The sequence below is a fragment of the Stegodyphus dumicola genome, chromosome 4 (genome assembly GCF_044657685.1).
Source record: "Stegodyphus dumicola isolate Sdum_Otavi_A_Nest chromosome 4, ASM4465768v1".
In the NCBI taxonomy this organism is placed as follows: Eukaryota; Metazoa; Arthropoda; class Arachnida; order Araneae; family Eresidae; genus Stegodyphus; species Stegodyphus dumicola.
Genome location: NC_140771.1, coordinates 35,321,773 through 35,349,649, shown reverse-complemented (window position 1 = coordinate 35,349,649; position 27,877 = coordinate 35,321,773). Strand labels below are relative to the sequence as shown.

At 28.8% G+C, this 27,877-nt stretch overlaps 2 protein-coding genes across 4 annotated transcripts in view; one reads left to right on the top strand and one right to left on the bottom strand.

Moving 5' to 3' along the window:
* Positions 1-13,572, top strand: part of fand (Pre-mRNA-splicing factor SYF1 fand) — a 123,107-nt gene extending 109,535 nt beyond the window's left edge. For both annotated transcript variants that reach the window (XM_035368404.1, XM_085814722.1), the window contains exons 20-23: positions 653-830; positions 6,044-6,149; positions 10,539-10,645; positions 13,427-13,572. In XM_035368404.1, the coding sequence (XP_035224295.1) occupies positions 653-830; positions 6,044-6,149; positions 10,539-10,645; positions 13,427-13,488 (453 nt within the window). In that variant the 3' untranslated portion in view covers positions 13,489-13,572. The remainder of the gene's footprint in view (positions 1-652; positions 831-6,043; positions 6,150-10,538; positions 10,646-13,426) is intronic.
* A 1,311-nt stretch (positions 13,573-14,883) lies between these two features.
* Positions 14,884-27,877, bottom strand: part of LOC118196935 (uncharacterized) — a 126,838-nt gene continuing 113,844 nt past the window's right edge. For both annotated transcript variants that reach the window (XM_085814724.1, XM_085814723.1), the window contains 5 exons: positions 23,760-23,903; positions 17,862-17,981; positions 17,548-17,661; positions 15,381-15,566; positions 14,884-15,266 (listed from right to left, as the gene is read on the bottom strand). In XM_085814724.1, coding sequence (XP_085670850.1) covers positions 15,165-15,266; positions 15,381-15,566; positions 17,548-17,661; positions 17,862-17,981; positions 23,760-23,903 — 666 coding nt within the window. In that variant the 3' untranslated portion in view covers positions 14,884-15,164. The remainder of the gene's footprint in view (positions 15,267-15,380; positions 15,567-17,547; positions 17,662-17,861; positions 17,982-23,759; positions 23,904-27,877) is intronic.

The window sequence follows — 27,877 nt, the reverse complement described above, 5'->3', positions numbered from 1 at the left end:
TCTCTTTCGAGGAGGGCATGAAAATCTTTGCAACATGCACCAAGTGCCAAGAACATCAGGTGTCTTGCCGAGCACATATTAAGCTGTTTGGGCCTCTCTAGAGAGGATATTTTCTCTAATCCCCTCCTTGTGCTTGACTTTCTTAGAGTCAACGGTCTTTTGGACCTTGTCGGATTTCATCAGAAACCGGAGGAAAAGCAACAACAAATACGAAGAACATAATATTTAATAAATAAAGGTAGCACACAAAACACTAAGAAAGAAACACCCTGTTGGGTGTAATATAAACTCTGAAAGCTTTCAGATTTTTTTTTGTTTTTTTGTTTGTTTGTTTAATAGAATGAAGCTGTTGCGCTGTAATAGATCTTCATGTAGAAAATTATTGCCTTTCATATAAAAGTAGTTGAGCACAATAGTAATTATTCTAATGAATTCTTGTGATTAAAATTCCAAGAGAATGGATATATACATGCATGCAGCCTATCATAGTTAATAACAGAAAATGGAAATGAAAGATTGGATAGTTTTTTGTTATGTCTGCAGTATATCTTATGCTATAGATAATAATGTTAGAAATAATATGATTAAAAGTTTTAGAAAATTATTTGATATTCCATTCACAAAATTTATACTGTTACCTTCACATCTCTAGACAAATGTAGATTTTTGGGATTTATGGAAAGAATTTGAAGTTCGACATGGAAATGAAGATACTATGAGAGAGATGCTGAGAATCAGAAGGAGTGTTCAAGCTTCAGTTAATACTCAGGTCAACTTTATGTCAGCACAGATGCTGAGTGCTGCTGTAGCTGCATCTGATGGTCTTACAGGTAAGATTTTTAATCGACAGATTATAATTTCCTCATGGTACATTTTCTTTAATTAATTTTTTTATGTAAATTGGGAGAATGAGTAATCAGCTTGGAATAATAACTATAATAGAGTTATTACTCCAGTATAAATCATATAACCCCACAGAAAGTTATCTAAAGGAGTTAAAGCAAAACCTTTCGTGAGGACAACTAACAGTTCTCTTTTGTGAATTTATCCTTTCACCAAAAATGTTTTTTGCAATATATTGACAATGACATTGTCATTGTATGGAACCACATGTCCTATCGGTCACCAGTTACTGTAACTACACTTCCTCCCTTGTTTTAGGGAAAAAAATGGTCTAATGGTGCCACTATGCTAGAAACCACAAAATGCAGTAACCTTTTGCAAAGTAAGTGCTTCTTGTGCATCTCTTACGGGTTTTTTTCGCACCAAAAATGACAATGTTATTTGTTAACATATCTAATGAGATACATTCTGGTGACGTCAGAGGTCACATGATGTAAGAACTGCTAATGTAAACAAGCAAGCTTGTGCTATGGTGTGTTGAAAATTTGGAAACTGTTTATTTTTTATTAGTTATGAAATTTGCATTTCATCTTTAATTATTATTTCATCCATTAAGTAACTTTCATTCATTTGGCTGGTATAATTTTGGTAACTCTTATATGTTATTGTTATCTTCATGATACTCTTTTGTTCGCTGCTTTACCATATTTTGTTTGTTAATATTTATGTATGAATTCTTTCCTTGATCTGATAATCAATTCATTTATAAAAAATGTAAAAATGAATACATAAAATTATGTTTACATAATTTGCTCTTCTACACTGAAAAGAAAGTTACTATAAATATTTTAATGTCATAATTTTATAAGCTTAACTAGCAGAACAGTAAATATAAATAGTTGAATTCTGAAAATCGTAATAGTCAAATTTCCAGAGCACTGTAAATGCAGTAGGCCCTTAAATCATGTAAGCATAATGATGCCAATGTTCTGTGCAATTCAAAATTAATATATAATTTTATACAACTTAAAATTTAATTTTTAGCAACTGACTATTATCCTATTGATAGTATAAACTGCAAATTAACACATTTTGTATACTATAATATAAATTCCAAAAAGAAAAATATAGAGATTTGTGCAACTGAGTTCACTGCAGTACTAGCTGTGAAACTAATAATTTTTCATAATACATTTTTCTTCATTTTATAGTAATAAATAATAAAAAAGTACTATCTGTAGACATTTTAAATATTCAAGAAAGAAATTTAAAGTTATTCTTAATCTTGTAAGTTACATAATTTATGTGCAGAATTTTTTATTTTAAAATCATGTGGCTCAAAAAGATTTTCAAGTGTATTTATTGAAAAGATCTACCATAGGAAATAGACTAGTGTAATTCTAATGTATATATCTAGAGCACATGTTATCTCAAACTATGGACTGACACAACCGCTGATTTTCAAGGACTAAATATACATGCTAATTTAATATTTAAATAAAAAATCTCAACAATCTCCCATGAAAATTTAGAATTAAGTATAAATTCTTATAAAAGCATCCTTTTATATTAAAATATTTCAGTATTACTGATGCTTCTAATATTACAGCTGTTGGTATCCTTAATATCTATAATGGAAAGTATTAAAAAAATTAACATTTCAATATTTATATGTGTATTCATTAAATATCGATTACAACAGCTAAAATATTAAAACATATCCTGATAAAATTAATAAAATTTTAGCTGCATAAAATATTCTATAACACTAATTAATATTAATAAGAAAAAATTGGCTTTGTATTTATGTTCTTGCAGATAAACAGATCTTTCACGAATTCGATTATTTCAATAATTTAGAACAACTATTCATGAACTATGAACATACTATTATTACACTTACATTTAAAAGTTTGGAAAACGTTATTCAAGGTCTCGGGAATAGTTTTCAATTAACTGATATACACTTAATATTCTTAATGAAAACATTATTAATACTGTTATGCATCATGCACAAGAAAAATTTATAAATTGTACCTCATTTTCTGCAGAAATTTGCACAGATGTTTCATAATTAATTGGTTTCTTCACTTCGGCCTTAACACAGCTTCTTGTAAGTACTGTGATATCCGACATTACTTTTAAGCAAATATTGTTCACATGTTTTTCCTTGAATAACAAAAGACTCTTCTTTTTGACATCAAAGAAAGAGAAATCATTTCCAAGCATATTTTTTAATTTCTCCCAATAGCCATAAAATTCTAAATTCGAAAAATCAGTTAATTTCAGTGGACTATCTGTTATTGACTCCGTTTAAACATAGCTCATGCGGATGTTGTTGTTTGTAAACCACGTGACCACATTTTTCCTCGTCTCCTCTTGCGGAATGTATCTCATTAAGCAGAAATGAGTTTCATCTGAGAAGAGTTTTTTTGCCCTAGACTTAATGTTCTTGAAGCCTGTATTTAGCCATATGAACTATCAGAAAATATTTAGCACAATTAAAAATTAATGATAGTTATAACATTTTAAACAGAGTTGCCATTTTGTTTTAAAATCATATTCTTATTGTAGTTCCCATTATAAATTTTGGTTTAGACAATGAATTTTATGGAAACATGAGTGATTTGGTGAATTAATTAGTAAGGAAATCTTAATTGGTCAGCTCAATGTTTTATTAAAAGCATCATTACAGTAATAAATAAAAGCTTAAATTCTCTGTATTATTAAAATTAAATATTATCTTTACAAATTTAATAGCAGAAAGCATAAAATTATGTAACAGGTTGTATGTGATAACATATACTTAATTTAAATTTCTATTTTGTTTAGAAATCTAATATCAAACTTGCATAAGCATGGAGTGCTAACAGAGAAGGATTAAATCTATTGTTGTAATGTACTTTGTTCCTTTTAATTCATCATTATTGACAAGTGCTCAATAGCTAAAAATTGAACAATCTTTGAAAAACTGTCAAAATTTGGCAAATTGTATTACAAATTTGGACAGATCATTGTTTGAAAGATCTCCAACAGTGTAAAAATGATTAGTTTGGTCATCTTTACACTGATTTGATTCCAATCATTAGTTTTGGCCATCAAATAAGAATTAAAAAAAGATTTATTATTTAAAATCTTATATTAGTGCAAATATGTATTTGCAAAAAATTTCAACAAAATTGTTTCATTATAAGGCAGTCAAAAACTAATATTAAGTTTTGACCCCTGCAAATAGACAGAGCAAACAAACTGAATAAAACCATGTAAAAACAAAAATACATGAAAGGTCTTAAATATACTTCATGGTTCTTATTTATCTATGCAATATAAACTGTTGTACTTGTTTAAATTGTTGATATATTGTATATGGTAGTGAGGCTATGTTCAAATCAACAAATGTCTTTCTAGTTTTAAAAGGATTTGTATTTCCTAAATATATATTTGTAATAATTTAGAAATTGTTGACACAGATGAAAACATGACTTATGAAATAATGAACCTTAGTGCATAAAAGATGTCAGCATTTGTACCAGTTTAACATTTTTTTCAATCTTGAGAAACACATTCATAATATGAATTACATAAGGGGTGCAGTCTGTACACGTGTTCTTGATCATGTTTTCCCCTTTTCTGCATCTTTATAACAATAAATTTAGATGGAGAAGACAGCTGTGAAAAAATATGTATCTTGGATAAAAATTTCATTCTGAGTGATTTAGTTTAATTTTGTTTTGATTGGTTAATTTTAAATTTCAGTTTTCATATTTGAAATTATTATTAGCTGAAGTGTTATGTAAGTATCTGCATTATAAGCATTATGTAAGAATTGTGACATTCATTTTGAAATGATGTACTTTTTATTATAAGCAGTAATTGTTTTTAGAATGAAAAGAGGAAGTCAATAACAGGTCAAAACAGAGAGCCAAGAGAGTATTGCAAATTAAAGTTAGAAATTTGATTTACATATTTATCTTACACGCACATTTTCATCTTATCTTTCCATCAATGCAATTACTTTAACTATATATTAGGCATTTAGTTGGTCAAACTATAGTAGCATAAAATTATGTTTAGATATAGTTATAGAGAGTAATTATCACATACACTAACATGTGATAATTACTCTCTATATGTATAACTAGAGGAAACAAGAAATATATTGTTACGAAATGTAAAGACGCGGTAAAGTAGCTTCCCCGCAAGGCAGTTTTAGGGTTGCCATAAAATAGCAAGGAGGGCAGGGTTGCCACATTTGGCGAGAAATCGCCCATTTGGCGATATACCATGGACGGTTGGAGAACCTTCTGGAACAAATTCTTACCGGTTTAGTCCAGAATGTTCCCGAACACAAGCCGAAAGCTATATAAACCCTGCTGGTCCGCACTCAGTAAGTGTGTCTCGTCTAGCGAGTCAATCCTGCGGAGGCGATCGAGTTGACAACTGGGCAGCGAGTGCCGAGTGCACCGAAAGAGTCTCGTAGAGTATCGCGGTTTGTGCATCATCGAGAGAGCGTGTTGAGCTCCGGAAATGACTGAACCGAGAGTCGGGAGCGTGCTCTGTGTGTCGTCGAGTGCATCGCGAGTTGTAGCGTGGAGAGTCTCGGGAGTACGTGGAGTTCCGAGAGTGACCAAACAGAATTGGAAGCTGTACTCTAGTGCTTTGCAGTGAAGCTGTCTCCACCGTTATTGCCTGACAGTGTGAAGGCTGTGTCGCTGATTGTTCCAGCGTGTTTATAGTAGATTTTCGACGACTGTAAAAGTGAGTGTTATTGGAGCTGTCCTGATTAACATTGGCTAATAAAGTGTGTTTCGATACTTCATCAAGTAGTGTCCTCATTATTCACTCCAAATCTACGAACCCTGTACGAACGTGAAGTGAAGGAAGAAAATAACGTAACAACTGGTGGCAGAAGTAAGGAAAAAAAAATGTAACAATATGTATAATTGTTTCCTTTTATTGCCTAAAATACTGTTTACTCTATCATATTTCATAGGTCCCAAATTTTAAGATGATTCAAATGATTACAGTGCAGTTTTTTCGGCAATCAGTCTAGTAGTAGTAGAGATTTAATTGTGTGCCACAGTTTATTATTACACTTTTGGTGAAAAGAAAAGTTTATAGAAGTTTTTAGAAAATAACTAGAGTTCACAAATTTAAAAAAATTCCAATATATGATTCATAATTACATATACATTTTCAGATACTGGAAAAGATAGCATGCAACGTTTAGAAGCACAAGCTAAGGTCTTGGCTACAGAAGCTGCTAGAGATCAACCAATTAATAGAAACAAAGTTGCATTTGTCAGGTAATTATCTTTTTTTGATTAGTTTGTCCGTATGTAAATATGGGCTATACTTAAACTTGTTATATTCGTATGTTTAAACTTTTTTTGAGGAAAAATGAAATAAGAAAATAAAAACACAAAACTGTTAAAAATATTTAGAAAATATCTAGATTGAAATAGAGCACTGCCTAGAATTTAGAATTTTTCAATTTAATCTATTTATTGTTATTCAGTATTAAAAACTACTGAGAAAAGAAGAACTATATTATTTTTGCTACAAAAGAGTGATGAGAGCTGTAAATATGAGCAACTAACCTTCTGTGATTAAAATGCCAGTATGCAATTAAATATATGAATAAAGAAAAGAAAAGCGAGATGTGTCAATGTGGGCTATATATTAAGCGTGTTTTTGGAGATTATAAAAATTCTGTTGTCATTCCCTTCTTCGCATCAATTAGCTATAAAGTTGAACATATTTTACAGAAATTTAATTTTTGGGTCGTTTATTCTCCCATCAATAAAATTCCAAGTTCCATACTGAAGGACCCCATTCCGGATATGAATTCCTGGGATATTTACAGGATTCCTTGTCAGTGTGGTTCAATTTACATTTAATTACCTTGTCAGTGTGGCCAAACTAAGAGAGCCTTAAAATTTCATGTTAAGGAACATAAGGCATAAGTTAGAAAAAAGGAAACACAGAAGTCCAACATTGTTGGTCTAAAAATCACACTTTCAATTTTTCTGCTGCCAAAATTATTCAAAAAACATCTTCCATTGGTGAACTGGGTTTTCTAGAGGCATTTCACATTAAAAAAACTTTCTGTTCTAGTTAACGACCCTAATTCCAATCCATCTTTGCCATCAGCCTTTAAAGAAATTATGTTTTAGTTTTGGTTTCATCAACAGATGGCGCCAGTAGCTTATCTCCTGTCCAGGCCTTCTTATCTTATCTCATTCATTTGCGCTTTTGCAGCTGAGGATGATGGTTCAGTAAAACCATCGAAACTAGTCCTGTGAAAATTTGAAAATTAATGCTGATTTTTGTTGTTTGACTTCTGTTGACTTGTTCTTCTCCTAACTTGTTGACTTCTGTTCTGTTTTGTTTTTTGACTTTTGTTCTTCTTCTAAATAAAAAACAAAGCTGTTAAAAATATTCAGAAAATATCCAGAATGAAATAGAGCTTTGTCTAGAATTTAGAATTTTTTAGTTAAATTCATTCATTAATTATTTAACACTTAAAACTATTAGTGAAAAAAGAATTATATATTATTTTTGCTACAAAAAAGTGATGAGTGCTATAAGTATGAGCAATTAACCCTCTGTGATTAAAATTATTAGGTACCTTTAAAATCATACGAGGCCTTTTGATTATGTTATGTTATTAATAAAGCATACTAAATTTGAAAAATAAAAAGTTACCAAATATTAAAAATTGTTCGCTTTTTTTCTGAATGTGCTGGTTATAAATATGATAATCGTTTTCTGTTTGGTAGAGGCATATGATTGCTTTTTCTTTTAATATTTATGAAGTATTTTCTGACAAATGGCTGCTGTGAATGCTGTACTTAAAGATGCAAGTTGAATACATGACATTTGCATGAAGCAGATTATAATTATAGAAGAGTTCTAATTACATAATTAGTTTGTGCTGTTTATTTATTCAGTAATATGTAAAAAGAGCTTAGGATAGGCTAATTTGTATGGCCATTTTTCAGCAAGTTAGGATTCTGAATTTGAATATTTCATTCCATTCATAAATGGTCATTCATTGCCCAATAAAAAAATCTCAGATTTGCTTAATGTTAAAATTCCACTGTTATCATATAAGGAGGGCCTTGAGTAATCATGGGTAGGGCAAAAGAATATGTTTGTTATGGGTTGCATATCCTATCATTAGTGACAGTATTTCAAGTATACCTAGCTATTACCCAGATTTGATCATGAGAAGATTAGTGAGTAGAAACTAAAGGTTTTATATTTCTCTTTTCGTATTAGCAGTGTTGGATTTTCAAATTGATTGACTTAAAAATGCTCTTTTGTGCAAACATTATATAGTGGAACCTCAGATCACAAAGGCCTCACATTACAACCGTTCAATTTATGAGTAAGTTATGTGAATACAAAACACCTCAGATGATGAGTGCAAGCTTTCAAGTTGGCAACCAATGATTTACAGAGGCATTTTTAGGTAACCTATGATACAAGAACTTTCAGAAATATCACTTTAATATTTTATGTTGCTTAAAACTAAATCATTAATAAAATCTCTCCGTAAATAATTTACAGGACAGTGAACTTGACCAGGGGAAAATTATGGCCAGACTGTGTTGCTGGCAGAGATTATGAGGCTTTGGCATGTAGGACTTTTTGTTATTGCCTATGATTTTGTGTCTGTAGGCTTGGATTCACTGCTTCTACAAAGATCAAGTAGGGTAGAGGACTATAAAAACAAGCTCAACAAGAAAGAAGTGCAAAAATTTCAGAAACTTCTGTTATAAAGTTCAAATTAGTAATCATCTATTGTCCAAAAACAAATCTATTTCACAGCAGTTCCTGTAGGCAAAATGCCCACCAGCGGCCGAGCGGTAAAGTCACTGAACACTGGTAGTTAGGTCCGATGTTCGAATCCCGCGAACGGGCTGGCTGCATGGGCGTTTTCGTGGTTTTCCCCATGTGTAACGTGTATACGAGCCAGTTTCCCTTAGAAAGTCCTCCACGAAGGCATCCCTCCCCTTAGGCAGATAGCCGTAGCGTGCTTTGCCATAATTAATTACACCACACCAACTGTAGTCAAAATAGTTACCATTAATGAAATTTTCTTATGACAGATGACCTTTAGGAATGAGTTAAATTTATGAGCTAAGGTTTCACTTTAGTTATAAAAATTTATATTTATCTGTGATTTAAATCAAATTTATTATTAGTATTTTGGATAATTCCTAATATTTTAGTTAAAATAGCATGCCGAATAAGTTATTGGAGGAATTAAAGCAACAAGAATCAGCGTAATAATCTTAAAATTACAGTACTAGTTTTGGAGGTTTAAATATAGAACCTTCTCCTTCACCTGAGAAGTGCAAATGACAAAAGTTCAGCCAGTGATAAAATAAGGTGATAAGAATGGGAGCAGGGAAGCTAAGCCATTGGTGCTTTCTATTAATAAATATTCTTGTAATCCCCTAAAACAAGAGAGTGCTATTGAGATGAGAAATTTTTAACTGCTTGGTCAGTAATGTTGGGTGAAAAGTCTCTGTAAACAATAGCTGCTTTAGCTAGTAATTTAGTTCTTGATCAAGATTTGGATGAGCAAATTTGACGTGCATGGAAAATGAAGGAATAAAATGAAGCTTAACTTCTGTTTAATTGAATAGCATGATTTGAAATGTAGTGGAAGGCAAACAGTTGTACTAAAGTGGGATCTTTTGCTTGTGACCAAGGTATCAAGGAACGGAAGAGAATTGGATATTTTAAGATCAAAAGTAAACTGAATGGCATGATCAGTAGAATTCATTGTTGAACATACTTTATTTAAATCATCTTTATTACCATCAAACAAGATAATGATATCTTCAACATAATGGAACCACCCAGGAAAGTTTAAAATTACAAATAGTTTTAATTCATACTAATGCAAATGGAGATCAACAAGGATAAGACTAAGAGGGCTTCCCCTCTCATTCTTATCACCTTATCTTACATCTGGCATCTCTTTTGACATTTGCACTTCTGCAGCTGAAGAAAAGGTTTTTATATTTAAATCTTCAAAACTAGCCTTACAAATTATAAATATTATGCTGATTGTTGTTTCTTTAACTCCTCCTATAATCTCCACTAATTTGCCATATGGATTGGGATGTCAAGGTACCTGCAATTGTACTACATGAAACTAAAATTACATTGAATAGGAATTTACAAGGTAATGCAATAAATAAATCAAAGGTGTTATTCTTCAATAATATTTCATGAGCAAACATAAAACTAATTTAATAAAGAAATGGCTTCAAAAATTGGTTCATGGATGACATTTCTGGATTATAAACTGATGATACTTGTAATAGAGATTGAATTTGAGTTACAGGCCAGTGTAGGTTAGCCAATGTAACCAACAAGCTTACCAAAAGTGTCATTTATGTCAAAAATTGGCTCATGGATGACATTTCTGGACCATAAACTGATACTTATAATATTGAGATTGAATTTCAGTTTGGGTTATAGGCAGTAGTGATGCTTAGCCAGTATAGCCAATAAGGATACCAGTGTTATATATGTAAAAAAACTCTGTATTTAAATTTTGTGAAAATTTAAATAAAATGTATTTGAAGTATATTGGTCATTGAATATTTTGAACATCATTTCTAGTTTCTAAATTCTTTTTCCATTAATTTTATTAATATAATGAATTATAGAGGAGAAGTAACAGAACCTGAAAAAGAAATAAGTAAAGCTGAAGTGTATAACTCAGATGAAATTAACCTGGATGATGTAGAATCTGATGATGAAATTAAAATTGATGGTAAGTATCTCTTTAAATGTGGGAAAAATTTAATAATAAATTAGATGAGTTAAATATTGCATAAATAATCAATATGCAAAAAACAGTCAGGTTTGAACATAATTTAATCAAATTTTTAGTTATTTGTTTATTTTTTAATCATTATATAACTTGCTGAGCTCTAGAAACTGTAAATTCAATAATGAGTTAGTTATTTTAAAGTAATAGAATGTGCATGTATTGAATTATTGGTCTCCTAAAAATATGGATAATAACACACTAATTACTATAAATGAAATTTGGCATTTATTACTTTCTAATAAGTGAAATTTAATGTTTTATAAATTCAGAATTCTACAAAAGCTGTTCATTTTAGTGTGCAGAATATGAGATTTTTGCAATTCTAAATATTATATTACATAATAAAGGGCCAAGAATTAAATACAACAACTTCCCAAGTCAAATTTGTAAACTGCTTAAACATAACTGGATAAGAAACTGCAATATTTGTTAATATTATTTGCATGTATACATACATATATGATATATGATTTACACAGTATTATTTTGTACATAAAACATGTAAAAAAGCATTATATATATATATATTTATATATATATATATATATATCATGCTTTTATATATATATATATATATATATATATATATATATAAAAGAAAAAAGAAACTGCAATAACACTTTCAGGTTTTTTTTAAAAAAAAAGTCTTGTGACAACTAATCTGGCTGTATGATGGAAGAATTGCTACTGGAGGGGTGAAGAGAGGTGCTGTTATCTGGCACTCATCTAAGGCAGGGGTCGCAAACCTTTTTTGTTCCTAAGAGCACATTCTAAAATATGTATTGGATGGCAGGCACCATTTATTTTTTCAAGGTGAATTTATAGTTGGATAAGAGTTAATAATACATGCACATCATAAAAAAAAAAGAGATCAGTCGTATTTTGCTTTATGCTAGTATCTGTACTGGACACAATTTCTAATTCATTAAAAATGAGAAAACTTCCACATAGAATTTTATTGAAAACTAAAACATTTTATTTTGGTTGCACAGCGGTGGGCACACCTTAAGCAATCAGTGGGTGCCATGGTGCCCATAGGCATAATGTTGGGCGGTTAACGTAACTGAGACTGATCTTGATGGTATTGTGAGCGGCATCTCGCAAGCATATCTAGAGCAAATGTAGGCATATACTTTTTGCTATCATTGAGAGACCTAGACATTAAAAAGGATATAACTGCTAACATTCTGGAGCCATCTGATATTTCGATCATTAATTCTAATTTTGCTAGTATGAGCAAAATTAGAATTAATGATCATTATATAACTTGCTGAGCTCTAGAAACTGTAAATTCAATAATGAGTTAGTTATTTTAAAGTAATAGAATGTGCATGTATTGAATTATTGGTCTCCTAAAAATATGGATAATAACACACTAATTACTATAAATGAAATTTGGCATTTATTACTTTCTAATAAGTGAAATTTAATGTTTTATAAATTCAGAATTCTACAAAAGCTGTTCATTTTAGTGTGCAGAATATGAGATTTTTGCAATTCTAAATATTATATTACATAATAAAGAGCCAAGAATTAAATACAACAACTTCCCAAGTCAAATTTGTAAACTGCTTAAACATAACTGGATAAGAAACTGCAATATTTGTTAATATTATTTGCATGTATACATACATATATGATATATGATTTACACAGTATTATTTTGTACATAAAACATGTAAAAAAGCATGATATATATATATATAAAAGAAACTGCAATAACACTTTCAGGTTTTTTTTGAGCAAAATTAGAATTGAGTGAGGTTAAAATGCTCAGTCTTTTTGTTTTAAATAAGTGGCTCAATTAACCTTAAAAGTACAGCAAAAGAAGGAATCATTTATGGAGTACATATTTCTGAGTTTTGGTTTGAGTGATGTGATTTTTCTTATTTACATAGGTTGTGTATTATGCAAGTTGAGAGATTACTATATAAATTTTTGTATTCAAAAACTAAACCTGAAAATTTCAATATTAGATTTTTAAATTGTCATTTATCAATGGGATTAAAAGATGTATCATAAATTAGATAAAAAAAGTAACTATTTTATTGATAATTTTGGCTATAGTAATGAATTAAATGTAATATTTATTGCAATACATTATTTAAGAAGAATCTAATTAACAAAAAAAGAGGGAAAATCGATAATGTCAAAAGTAGTATTCTGTTTATTTTAATATGAAACAATTAAAAAATGTGTAAAAAATGGTACTAGTTGAAGTTGTGTATATAGTCTTATTCGTAAATGTTATCTCTAATTCACATTTGACAAAATACACATTTTTATTGTGTACAAGATTCTGACACACCTAACTTTTCCTGATACAAGCAGATATCCTAAATGCTTTCTTAGATGACACTTTACTGAGTCATCCTTATTTAAACTGCACATATTATAGCTCAATGCCAGGTATGAGATTGATTTTAAATCTGGTATCTAAACCTGATTTGCACTTTAAAAAATGCAGTCCATAGAATGTTTTCTGCTCACAATTCCTATGACAGTTCTGCATTTAATATGTCATTTCATGTAAGAAAAATACTTCTATATGAATCGGCTGTGCAAATCTCATATAATCATTTTAATACACTGTATTTATTATAGTGATATTCAGTTTAGAAATGCTGCAACACTTCTCAACTATACAGTAGCACCTTTTTCTACATGTAGGAAATTCATCATTATATATTCTATGTAATATATAATTATTTTCTTTTTTAGAAATACAACTAGAAGAAAGAGGTGTGCCTGATGAAGTATTTGGACAATTAAAAAAAGACTGAAAACTTTTTAAATGTGAATGGAAATTTCTGAAAAATTGTACAAACTTGTAAATAGCTTTATAAAAAGATGTTTAATGTTTTAAATATTTGTTTGTTGATTTATTGAAATCAGCTTTACAATTCTGACCAAAGGTAACTTTGTAGTGACTTTTGATGATTAATATAAAATTTTAAGATTCATAAGTAATTTTGCTTATTATATTTTTCATACCATAAAAATAATTATGGGATAAAACTGTGGGTAATAAATTGTTCTTCAGATTTACATTTAACATGCGTATGTTAATTTTTCAGGTGCCAGGAGAAATTTGTGGTAATCATGTAGTGTGTAATTTACTGCTTTTAGTTAATTATTTCTCAGCTGCTACTAATAAATTCTATTTTTAAATTTGAATGTGCAATAAAGTAGCGACAAAAAGAAATTAAAACAGCAACCAATAATAGCGCCGCCATCTACAAAATCAATAACTAACTAAATATGGTAGATCATATACTATATGATTATCAAATACGTTTACAGTGTTATAAATCATCAAATAATAATCTATTATGATAAAATGAATATAAGAATGTCTGATTAAGATTACAGTTTTAAAATGCTCCAGAATTTTGTGTTTTTGTCCCCAACATTTATTATTCAGTATAGTTTAGAAATTTACTTAAATGTCATTTTAATCCAGCTGATAGAATTGATTGTCACAATTTTTTCTGGCTGTTTACGAGGAAGTAATTATCTTTACTTCCATTTAAATATCATTTTAACAGGTTACCAATATGCATCTGAATTTAGTATAGTGAAGAATTTTACTCTGTTTTAACATGGTGTGCAGGTTAACATGGATATTGAATTCAAAGGCTCCATAACACATTATTAAATCATATGTATTACAAAAACATACAATAGATCTCAGAGCCAGCATTGTAATTAGTTCACATAAAATACATCAGTATTTCATGTAAAATTCTTTTTACATTATACAAATATCAAGTTAAATTGTATCTGGAAAAAATTATCCACTGTGATTATAGTTAAACTTAATATGGAAAAATTCATAGGCTTAAAATTGTTTATAGTTTTGACACTGAAATAGAAATACTATTTTGTCAGAAACAAAGCAAGAAAATGTAGTTGAAATCAAATATTAAAGTAGACTGTTTCAAAAAATGTTGTAACAGTACATAATGGATTACTGAAAATTAATATTTGTATCTAATAAAAGCAACTGTAAGGAAAAACACTGTCAAACTAATTTTATAAATGCATTTGTAATATATATAATGTTGAATAAATCTCTTCTATTTCTAATTAACTATCATTTTCATTGCAAATTTATTGAAAATTGTATGAAATATTAAAATGAATATGGTACTATAATAGAAAAAACAATGCCAATGCATACTTTCCCCTTTTAATTATATAAAAATAAATATTTTAAATTATTCATTTTAAAACAAAATTTAATTTGATATGTTAAAGAAGATATACATACTACAAAACAGTTTTCAGTGTCTGACAATTTATACTACTACTTTATTTAAAACCAAATCTAGTTTAAGTGGTTCTTGAGCTACTGTTAAAATTTTATTTTTGCCAACAGTTCATATGTATTCATTAGTTAGTTATAAATTAGGAATCACCAGCTCATTCATTTGAAAATAAAAGGAATAGCAGTTTTTCAACTTTTTGAAGATGCACTTAGTAAATCTTTAAATAATGATAACTGCGTTTGGAAGTTCTTATTTTGCTCTTTTTCAGACAAGAAACTGTGCAATGGAATCTAAAAAAAGAAAAAATAAATAACATAAAGCTAATTGAGTTAAAATTATTATATATTGGCTATATAAGCATGCATATATGTAAAAAAAAAAAAAAAAAAAAAAAAATTACATACAGCAGCTATGTGAGATTTTAAAACTGTTGCAGAAGGTATCCCCAGAATTTCTTTCATTATTCTGATCTGAGGATTAAACTTAAATAAAGTGACACAGGTACTGACAGCTTCATTCTGTACTATGTAATTTTTGCAGCATAGTGTTTCAGCAACTAGCATTGCAAAATTCTTTAGTGTTTCTTCAAACTGAAAAAATAAATAAGAATATAAAAACACAGTAGATCTAAAGCTAATTTAAACAACACTTTAACTGCTTATAATTTGAATATAAAATATTAGGAGAATGTGTGTCATTCTGAAAATTTAAATAACAGATGTTTTTAAATATTCTAGTCTCCTTTCAGCCCCCTTCCCTAAATACAGTACAAAGTCCGTTATCTGGACTCATCGGGACTTCGGCGATTCCGGATTAGGGTTTTTTCGGATTACAGATCATCAATTTAAATCTGGTAAGATGGCATGCGGAAATTATACAATTGAAAATATGAAATCGTAATTTATGAAATAAAAAGCAATTATGATCAAATTTTACAAAAAAGGGTATCAAATTTTACAAAAAAAAAAAAAAAAAAAAAGCTTAAATATTTTTTTGTTTACGTTATTAAACATTTCTTTTAACATGCGCATGCATAAAGCATTAAAAAAAAAAATTGTGGATTTGAGGTCTGGATTATACATCATTCCAGATAATGGACGTTCAGATTACGGACTTTGTACTGTATATATTTATGACAGAAAATTGGGAAATACAAGACTGAATTTCAATAATTTGAGTAAAATAGTTTTTACTCAAATTACACTTAAAACTAATTTTTTATTTCATATTACACTCAAAGTCATTTTTCGCTGGGAATTTTTTTTTTTTTTTTTTTGTTTGTGTGTGTATTTACAAATACTGATCTACTTTCATTAATCCTTTAGTTAACTGAAAGTATTGAAATCTATTAAATAAGTATGGAAAAGTATGGCATTCACAATTTACTCAATACACTCAAATAATGCCTCCTACATGGTCATGGAAGAGATGCACTTCACTGATGACAACTTGTGCCATTCTAAAAATAACTACCTTCAAATATACATCAATAGTTGGCACTGGTGTTAGTGCTTCCTATGTGTATGTAGTGCTTGCTATAAGGGAACATTCACATGATGGTTTACTAACAAATATTGGCATCTTAAGGCTTAAAAGTAATTCAGCTTATGCATCTTATGACTGCGAAGCTCTTTATCTGAACATACCCTAGGCTCTACCTCTTGCCATCCTAGAAGAAAATAAACAAGAAAGCGAACAAATCTGCATTCTTGTTTATTTTCTCCTAGGATTTCTTTACTTTGGGGGATGAGATGTGATACAATGCTATTATATACTTTCATTTTCATAGTACATATGTATATGCTCAGCTCCCCTCCCAAATAACAGTGTGCCACAGAAATGCTTCATTATCAGGGTCATATTGATATAGAAGCTGATACATCAATACACCTCTCTTTTGTAGATATTAAATACTTAAACACACACACTTTTTTAACTTCAATTCATCATAAAAATTGTGATGGGTTCATTCCACATTAATGTCTAACGGTGTGCTACCTTTTTGATTATAATATACCTATTTTCCCACACCACATTCTGCATGGCTACAATAATGGCTTGTGATTACTGTGAACACTAGATTTTGAGAAGAATCTTGCATATTAGTGACGCCATTTTTAACTTTTCAGTTTGTTTATACTTACGACTCATGTATGTATATTCAGTAATGTGACATATAAAATCATAATATCATTTGGATATAAGTTTCCCAAATTTAATCCCCCCCACAACACTTTGTAGTTTTACCTTGGTGTACTGTTTCAGGGTGTCGCTATCTTGTTTAACTATTATCCAATGTTCTTACATATTGCATATATACCAGTGTCATTTGTTGGTAGCATAAATCCTGCATACCTGACATACAGTACTATTATCATGCATGCATAATGTAACTTATATGGTTTTCCATCAAACAGTTTTTTTATTTTATTTATTCATACAAATCCGTATGTCTTATTTCAGCACAATAATTTTATTTTATTCATTCTAGTTTTTAAATCTTAACATATTATGCAATTACTAACTTATGGCTAATTACACAACATGGCCTATTTAACTGATGTAACTTACTTGAGGTTCTGCACTTGAAATATTCTTTTTCTTCCATGCCTTTACAAATGTCAAAACTGCCATCTGCACTTCAAACACTTCAGATTTGAACATATGACTAGCAAATTCTGTAAACTAAGATATGATTATATTAAAAATGTTCATAAATTAATAAAATAATAAGCATTTAAAATATTAAAAAGGGATCATACAAAACTACGTTTAGGTAAACTAAAAATTTTAATGCAAACATTAACAAGTATTTATATTTATCAGCACATTTAAAATTAAATATATTTTAATAATTCATTTTGTTAATATAAACCAAAAATTACTTTAAGTAGTACAGCACACTGAGCTATATTCACAAAGAGGGCACACAGTTCCAAAAGTTTGCAATATTTTTCATTTTTCCTCTGTATGTCATTTGGGAAAGGCCCCTCTGTATGACGCATCTAAGAAAAAAATACTCTGTACTTATTATTCAAAAATAGAAAACGTACATATTATTTAACTTCTATTATTTCTGAAAAATGATTGTGGCAAAATGAAGTAATTTAGAAACACTTCTCAGCATTGTATCCGAAGTACTCCCTGCCGAAGAAAAACATTTAAGAATTCATAATTTCTCAAAATCTAGATTTATGATACAAAATTTCATAATCTTTTGTCTCCAGAACTATGGTTCAAAACTGTGAATAGAAAGCCTGTCTTTTCATTCTTTATTTTTAAAGGAATTGTTGAAGATGTAAACTTTTCTATCATCAACAGATCATGATTCTTAAAATGAAATAAAAAAATAAAGGGAACAGTTTTCAGATATTTTTAGTATAACTGAATTCTGAAATGATTAAAAACTATGTTGCTAGGTTTGAAAGGTCTTGTGAACCCTCTCAGAGGAATTTTATCTTCGGTGTACGTTAGATTTTTTGTGGCAGTTAAGGGTTATATTCAATGAAAAGTTTGAGAATCACTGTCAGTTCAGTAATTTAGATTTTTATTTAGATAGTGCTATTTAGCAAATCAGAAACAGAACAGTCTACTGGTGTAATATCAATCAATTTTAATAGACTATAGACAAAGATATTTTTTAATGCATGTCTATTTTTATTAAGAAATTCAGAGGTTAATTTTTATGTGAATTGTTAACTTTTATCATAATGACTTGTATAGCTCTGTGAATGAAGAGATGAAATTTCTGTAAGAGTTAAAATGAAGTAATTCACTTTAGCATCTTTTTCAACTTATTTTAATTCTCATATTCCATTATGCAAGAAACCAGCAGCAATCCTGAATCATAACTGCAACTCTAAATTCTCCAACATCATATTTATTGTCCTTTTGTCCACTTTTGTGACAACAAATCAATTTTTTTTATTACAGTAACTTAGATGAATTTATGCTTCTTATCATACTATCTCAATTATTATGGTTAAAGGGTAAAATCTGTGCTCATCGACTTTGGTTAAAAGTTCTACAGCATGTGATGTAATCATCCATATACGTAGGTAAAATCATATAAGAAGCCTCTTTCAAATTTCATCGAATTTAAACTATTGTGTATTGTTTTCTTATTATGACAAATATGTTTAAACTTGTATAGTGACCATTCTCTGAATTGGCAGATTCCCCTCCCCCTGAGGTTATACTGTAATCTATTATAAATTTATACTCCTTTTTAGAGTATTTGTTATTTTTTCCCTTGCATAAATGTATACTTCACAATGCTTCCTTCATTATGAATAATATTCATTTTGCATTTAAAAATGCTGATTATATGATTTTCACAATAGCTGTTTTATACGGTGCTAAGTTCGAAATCCAGACGTGCAGTATCCAGATTGATATATATTACCTTCGAACAAGCACTTTTTTTTAAAAAAAAATTCCTACTATTAGCTCACACTCTCCCTATATCTTGTTCAAATTTTCAATCGTTAATAAAATACTTTTTATTCATCCACTCAAAGTTCAGATACATTTTTTTAAAACTTGTAATGGATGACACTTGATGTTAATAGTTTTTTCACATATTAAAGTCAATTCCTATTTATTTATTTCTGTTTATCGGAACTACAGATATGCTGTTTTTATTAAATATATTATAAGACTTACAAATAGTGACAATTTATTAGGAATTCTCACGTGCTGTAAAAAGTAATTTTATAACAACTTGAAAATAATAGTAAATGAATGTGATAAATGGGATTGTAATATTTAACAAAAATAAGTGGCAAGAGTAAGACAGAGTTCTAAAGATTTTTAAAGTGTAGATTATATAGATTATGTAGTAATATATTTAGGATGAAAACTCTTCGCAGCAAATCAAGCATATGTCGCCTTGAGTCATGTGAAATCATTAGATGGAATATTAATTGAAGAACTGGACTGCTCGAAACTGACTGGAAAGGTTCCTTACAATAATGAAGCATTACAAGAGATGGATAGAATGAGAAATTATAGACCACCATCAGCTTCATAAATTAGAAATGAAAAAATGTTAAAAGTAACTAAAATAATTTTTTCTTTGTTGACCTAAGTAGGAATTGACTTTAATTTTTTTTATATTACCTGTTAATGCAGATTTTAGGAGAGTATAATAATTCCAAGACAGATGTGTCATAAAGCACTTTTCTCTTGACTAATCGAGATTCCTATATGTCACTTCCAAACACCTGCTGGCTTGGGAATCATCGTGGCCAATTACAGTGCATTGTTTGACATTAACTATGACCAAACTATAGCCCTTGAGTGGCTGTAGATATATTTCTGCCTAGCCTAAACAATAGGTGAAGCCCAAAGGCATATTTGTTTGGAGCTAATACTGGTTTTCTTTTGTTGGCTTAATAGCAGAAAGAGAGAAGCCTCGAGACATATTTGTTTGGAGCTAATACTGGTTTTCTTTTGTTGGCATAATAGTGGAAAGAGAGAAGGAATTAAAAGTTCATTTAACTTAGTAAAAATTCCACTCTTCCTTACTTAATTTGATCCAGCTTATTATTTTTTGCTGGCCATTATTATTACACTATTTTATCAAAATTAAAGTTTGAATTTTTGTTTATATCAAAAAGACTGTAGCATGATATGCAAAGCAAAAGCATATTTAGTATTTGACTTCGATAGTGATATTTAGACAAAAAAACAGCATTGGTGCTATTTGGGCTTTAGAAAGTATGATTTTAAAATCAGGCAAAACAACAACTTTATTTCTGCATACATTTTGAATAATATAAAAGTTGAAATTTTCCAGTTAATGAAATTTGTGGAGAAATGATAATAAATGAAGAAGATATTACAGGAGTTTTTCCATTGTTATGACAATGCCCCAATCAGCAATCAATCAATCTAGTGGACAGCGAAATCTGTTGTATGATTTTAAATCCAGAAAATATCGCTATTGCTAGTGGCAAAGAGATTTTTGAGAATGAAAAGATTTTGATTCACAGTTTAGTGAGAATTTTTTACCTGGCAATTATAGGACCTGAATAATGGAACTCTGAACAAGAAATTATGTTTGTCTATAAAATTGAAGAAAAAAGTATTAACACTAAAAACAAAATAACTTACATTGAAAGAAATACTTAATAAAGCAAACAAATAAATATTGAGCTTCTTTTTGTAAATGTTGATTCCCTTGAAGTCATAAATGCTTCATTATTTCGTAAACAATTATTTCAGATTTTTAATTTTATAATTTCTACATGTCATCTCCTTACTAAATTTAAATTGATGATCTAAAGTCGCCAAAGCTCTGAGTCCAGATCTTGGACTTTGTACTGTACTTTTATTATGCTAATACTTATTTTTTCAGATATGCCAGAAGTTTAAAAAATAGTTAAAAGAGCCATATTTTTAAGCCAAATACTGATTTTGTAGTGGACTTTTTAAGAAATGTTGCCCTATATTTCTTTCACACAACTTCTAGAATTAATATTATTGGAATTTTAATTTTCTACAAAATTTCAGAACTGAAATTAAAAATTTTTTTTGTTTAATTTTAATGCACATGTGTGAAAAAATGAACTAAAAATTCTGAAGCATTTATAAAATACATTATTGATTTGAATGTTTTTTATTGAACACTCATTTTAGTAATATTTGCAATTTCATGTTTTCTTCAAAGCTAATATCACTCAAGATGTAAAAGTTCCAATTTGAAATTCATTGATGTTTCCATAGTCTGCAGAAAATAAATTTTTAAAAGGATCTCATTCTGTTATACCTGTTATTCTGCAATTTTTTTATGAGGCACATCATGAAGAATACATACATGCACTATTTTATGCTAAATTAATAATTTATTTTGGTTTAAATAATAGCATCATCAAGCCTTTTGTAAGGCAAAGGTTTGGAATGATTTTCTTTGACCTCCATTAAATCAAGTTTAAGATTTAAATGCAAATAAGAATAAAAGGAATTATTATAGAAATGATTACTTGCCTTCCCAGCAAAACTGAGGAGTTTGAATGGTTTAACTTCAAAATTTTTGGAATTGCTTTTGAAACAAAAATACACATGCAATTTAATAATAAAAATTTGCCTATTAATGGTGTAATTTAAACACAAATGTATTAGCTGAACAAGTATATTCAAAAGATGTACTAAAATTGAGATTACTTTGGTATTAATTTTTGAGGCAATTTGATATTTTTTCCTTTTTCAAATTATTCATTTTTATGGTATAACAGAATGTTTTTCTTATTATCAGTTTAAATTTGTAGTTTACACTACAACTTTTTCCATTCAGTAAACTAATTACAACTACTTTTTGTTGAATTGAAACAAATTAATACTTCACTTACAATCAAACTGACAGTTTTTGGATTCATAAACCAAGCAATTCGATGTCCTTTTATTTATTTATTTTTTTACTTCTACAATATGTTTTTTAATTAATTTTATTTTTTCAGTTTTAAATTTGTAGTCTATCTTAACATATTTTAGGCTTTGATACAATACAGGACTATATAAATATTTTTTAGCATTTCATATCTTATGTTACAGATTTTAAGAAATTACTCCATTATTTGTTATTCTTATATTTTATATTTTTAGACCAAATTTCCACCTTCTTTTATTTTTGCATATATTGGATTACTTCTGTTTAACATGTTTTTGTACTCAGTCCAGTCCACTAAAATTTTAAAAATGTTTACTACATTTTTAAGCTTTTTGCTTGTTTAAGAATTATGCTTTTATTTTTTAACCTGGCCTGTGTGTATTCAAAATTTAGGCTTAGTTTTGTTTTTCCAATTCTGAATGAAAAATCTGCATATTTTTTTTTTTTTTTTTTATTATTACTAAGTTTTTTAAAATTTATCTATTACGTTACAATCTTTTTTTGAACAACAATTTTTGCACTGCTTACTTTGGCCTCTAGGAGTTGGACCAATAAAGACACAAATTACTTTGATTGTTTTATGATTATTTTAAATTTTAATTTGTGTTTGTGTCAATTCAGAAACAGGCTGTTGTATTTATTTACTTCTTTGATTGTAACAACTTCCCGATGATGATGCAGTGAAAGATGTAAATATCATTTTTCTTTCTTGGTTTTGGCATGTTTTGTCCCTTATTTCTTGAGGTTTGTGCTTCTGTTTTTTGGTTTATATGGGATAGATTTTAAATGTATTTTTTTAACATTTTATTTTGCAATATAGATATGTAAGAAAAATATGTAAATATAAATTTAAATTAGCAGCAGCCGCTTAATGCTTAATTTTAATTTGAGTATTTCCCCTCTCTGTTATAAAAACAGTAATACCATTTTCTACATTGCATCATTTTTAGCCTAATCTCTGTCGTACTACTCTTGCATAACACTGGTGGCATAATTAGAACTAAAATTCAGATAGACAATAATTTTAAGCATTATTAAATGTCCAATCAAATGCACTGAAAGTCGAAACTAACTCATTCTGAATTAAGATTTCATTCTGAATGCGAGACACATGTCTCTATCTGCTTCTCTCTTTACCACAATTTTATTCAAACTGTAAATATTCTCAAAAAGGCATGACTAGTGTGCCAATTTGTTTGTGGCTGCAAAATGTTTATTGAAAAAATTAATATTTAATCTGCCTCGGCTTCTAAATTGCTGTTCATTATGGATCAACATCTTAGAAATGCAATATTTTTACATCTACACTATCAATGTTTCTAGAACATCATTACATCTAAGTATGCTTCATATATATATGTATATTATCATCAGCATTAAAAAAAATACTTACAAGCAAACAGATCTGTTCATTTGGATCAAATATGCTCTCAGGTGGGGATTGTGAAAGTTCAGGTATTCCATACCTATGCTGCAACTTATGAGAATCCATTTCTAAAATTTGTAATGTGCCACTTTTTTTTCCAAATACCTTCTTCTATTTTGAAAATAAAACAGCAAGTTGAAAATCTACTAAACATATGAAATTACATTTTTCTATATGTACTACACATGATTTGAAAATAGAATAGGTTTGAAAAATATTTGAATACATTCATGCTTTAAATGCTGTATGTAAGGAATTTGAATTTAATACTAAAATTCCAGCATAAGCATAATAATTGGAATACTTGGAGAATTAGAACATTATACCCATTAAATGAAAGAATAGTTTCAAAAGAACACTATTAGCATGATTAATTTCATTGGATTACAAACTATCTATACTTTCCAGCTTTGAAATTATATATTAACTTTCTAAGATTGGCTTGAAATACTAATTACTCTTATTTTAGACTTCAGTGCAATGCGACTGCAAATGTTTCTTCTCTCTTTTTCACTATTTCCTGATCAGAAGACATTTTCAAACTGTCTTTTGTCCCCTCTGTGAATGCAGTAAAACTTGCATGGCTGTCAGATGCTGTTCTGTTTGCTTGGTTAGGTTGCAATACTTGTGTTTTTCTCAACTCTTATATTTTTAGGCCAGACCTCATTTATATATTTCATTATTATCAACTGCTTAGTCTATTACATTTTCCCCCCTTTTTAGCTAACATAAATGCCACGAAATAATCTAATGTTCTCATTGTTTTTCTCCTATAAACTGCATTTCGGGATATATAAATGTTATTTACTGTATTAATAGCAAAGATCGAGGCCAAGCCTCACATCGTCTTGTAATTCTACACAAACGTGAAACAACAGCGGCTATTTTTAAAGGCAACCGATATCATTTCTGAACCTGAAAGAATTGTTTAAATTATTTTTAATAGTTCTAGAATTTTCTTTAATTGAAATGCTTCCTTCATTTCAATACTTACACACATATTAATTCTCAGTAATATCCAGATATACATCTATTGTATCTATTCAATAGGGTCTTGTCATCTTTCTAATAAATAAATATCTTTTTATGTTTAAGATAAACTAAACTAAAGAAATTAAGATATTAAATCTTTCAAACAAGTCTTAAATTAGAGGGCAAATGTTTATGCTACCTTAGCACAGGGAAACCTGCAGCTTGAGATAGTGAAAGTATTTAAAATTCTTTCAAGAGTTATCAATTAAAATTTTTCTTTTTTCCCTATCTATTTGTAATAAATAAGTAAAAATAAAAATGCTCAGTATATAAAGTTTTGAAAGTTAAATTCGAGACTGTTTGTATGTGTATTTTGCTTCAAATAAGGAAGATCATTTATATATATGCATTCAAAATCTGCTGTACTCAGCATGTTTACTTCTATTTACTTCCCCCTTTTTTTTGTCTGTGGCATTTTTTATTCTCCTACATACAGTGTTTACTCGGATATAAGACTCCCTTCTTTGCTACATTTTTATTCTAAAGTTTGGTACAATCTCATAATTGAGTATTTAAATAAAGGAAATTGCAGAATGAAAGAAAGGAATTTAATTATCATAATATATAAAATATTTACACTTTAAATGAAAAAAAACACACACAAGTTAATTACCACACATATATATTGTATAACTCTTTTTAATTATGATAGTCTTATTTATCGAGCAGTTTCACTTAATGCTGCTTCTACTATACTAGTTATGGTTAACACTAATTGGTTAAGACAGCAACTCGAGCGCTATCTACTTATGGGAAGGAAGGCCTTTGTGGAGAATGTTTAAGGGAAACTATCTCCTATCCACATTATACTTGGAGAATACCACAAAAACTCCCATTCAGCCAGAATTCGAACCAGGTAGAACTGCCAACTGCCACTGTTCAACAATTTTACCCCTCAGCTGCTGATGGGCCTTATGCTTGATAATTATATATATGAAAGAAAATAAGTATTAATCTATCATTAATTTTTTGTATATTTTTCTCTGTGTTATAATAAAGTACTATATTAATTAGTTGGCTGTTTCTCATTCTGATCAGAACCAAATTATCATTAATTTTTTGTATATCTTCCTCTGTGTTATAATAAAGTACTATATTAATTAGGTGGCTGTTTCTCATTCTGATCAAAACCAAATGAATTATAATCAGAATTCTGCTCTCATCCAATATTCATGTACACTTTTATTTATTGAAATTTATCCTAAAATGTAAAAGGAAATCATATTTTTGAGCAAATTAGTGCATATATATATATGCATATAAGGATTCAATTAATAAACAAGTAAATTTATGCTTCTAGAAAATACACTATTTTGAAAGAAAAGACATCAACAAAACACAATTCAATCAAATTCCAGTCACATTTTTTAAATGTGCAAAGAATTACCCCAAGCAAACCTGGAACATTTAATAAGCCTTTATATGCATATATATATATTTGTTTTCTGTGTTGGTGTGTATAGACGCATATAGATTTGTTTTATCTCTGTCTGTGCATCATATATATATGCACTATATGTGTGTGTGTATATATAATAAATATGTCCAATGTTTTAAAATGGTAATACTGCAGCATGCAATATTTAGGATATCCTTGTCTGAAATTAAAATATAAGGCATTATATTTGTTGACTTGCTTTAATTATGTTGCTTATAATTTTGCAATATATTTGTTTGAAAAACAATATTTATAAATCTCTATAGAGCAATAAATGTTGCCAATCAGTCTTGGCTATCATTGGTTTCCCCCCCCCACACACACATTCAGGTTTAATGCCCATAATGCATACCCCCCCAAAAAAATCAGATTTTTCTCAATGACAAAAATATTTTTTAATTATAAAAATACATAGAAAGAAAGTGTATTTTTTCACAATTAATTAACTTGAAATAGTAATTAATTAATGTACGAAAGTTAAATTACTAATTCTTAAATGCAAGTAGTTCCAGTGGTTGAGAATTCTAAATAAACATTTCTTTGAAGATAACCAGCATGTACACTGCAAGGGGGGCAGTTCTATATCACCCCTTCTACTGGGACGATTGACAAAATTCAAATTGCGTTTTTCATATCTCGAAAGCGCGACTATATTTATTCAAAAGAAGTCGCATTTCAGGTAGCAAAGGATTCCAAGTACCTCACGAGCTGCAGTTGAGGTGTCGGAGAGCTGCAGTTTGGCCATGTTTGATATATGGCATTATTCTAACATAAGTATTTTGACACAAAATCAGACTTTTTTTCTGAAATAACATACCATTTTTTTCCCATATTTCGATTGTATGACTCAAATAATGCATACATATTAAATTTTGTAAAGTTTGGTGCAAAATTTACGGAGAAATTAAAAAATTTATCTTATCATATTTTTTCAGTTTGCATCTAAAATAATTTACTTAGTGAACTTTTTAATTAATAGCAATCTACTTTCCTTTCTTTTTTTCATTGTAGTTGAGCGGAAAAAAGTCATCATTCATACTTTCAAATCATTTTAACAAAGTGCATAAACCACATTTAGCGTTATTATCGGTTTATTTAAAATTTTTTTTTTTTTTTTTTTTTTTCAAAGTGCGCTAATACGTAAATTCATGTATATCTTCGAAAATTTCGAATAAAAAAATTTTTAACTTTTTGCAGGTGTGCATAGAAATACATCTACTTTAAGATGATGTTAAAAAATTTATAGGTTATATAATACAAAAATTTTCTCAAAAAATTTATAAAAAATATTTAAAATATAAATTTTAAAAATAAATCATAAAAATGTACAAATTATATTTGGATTAAGCCTAAATTTTGAAGTCTGGAAGAAGGAATCAAGTTTAATAAAAAGTAATATTCATAAATACATATCAAATTCAATTAGTGTTGAGGAGCTAAAATTTTGAGAGCTGATTTTTTAGAAAATACTTGTGCAATTTTTACAAAACTTGGCAATTTGGCGTAATTTGAGTCGTAGAATCGAAATATGGAAAAAAAAATTGGCATGTCATTTCACAAGTCCGATTTTGTGTCAAAATACCCATATTAGAAAAATGTTATATATAAATCTAAT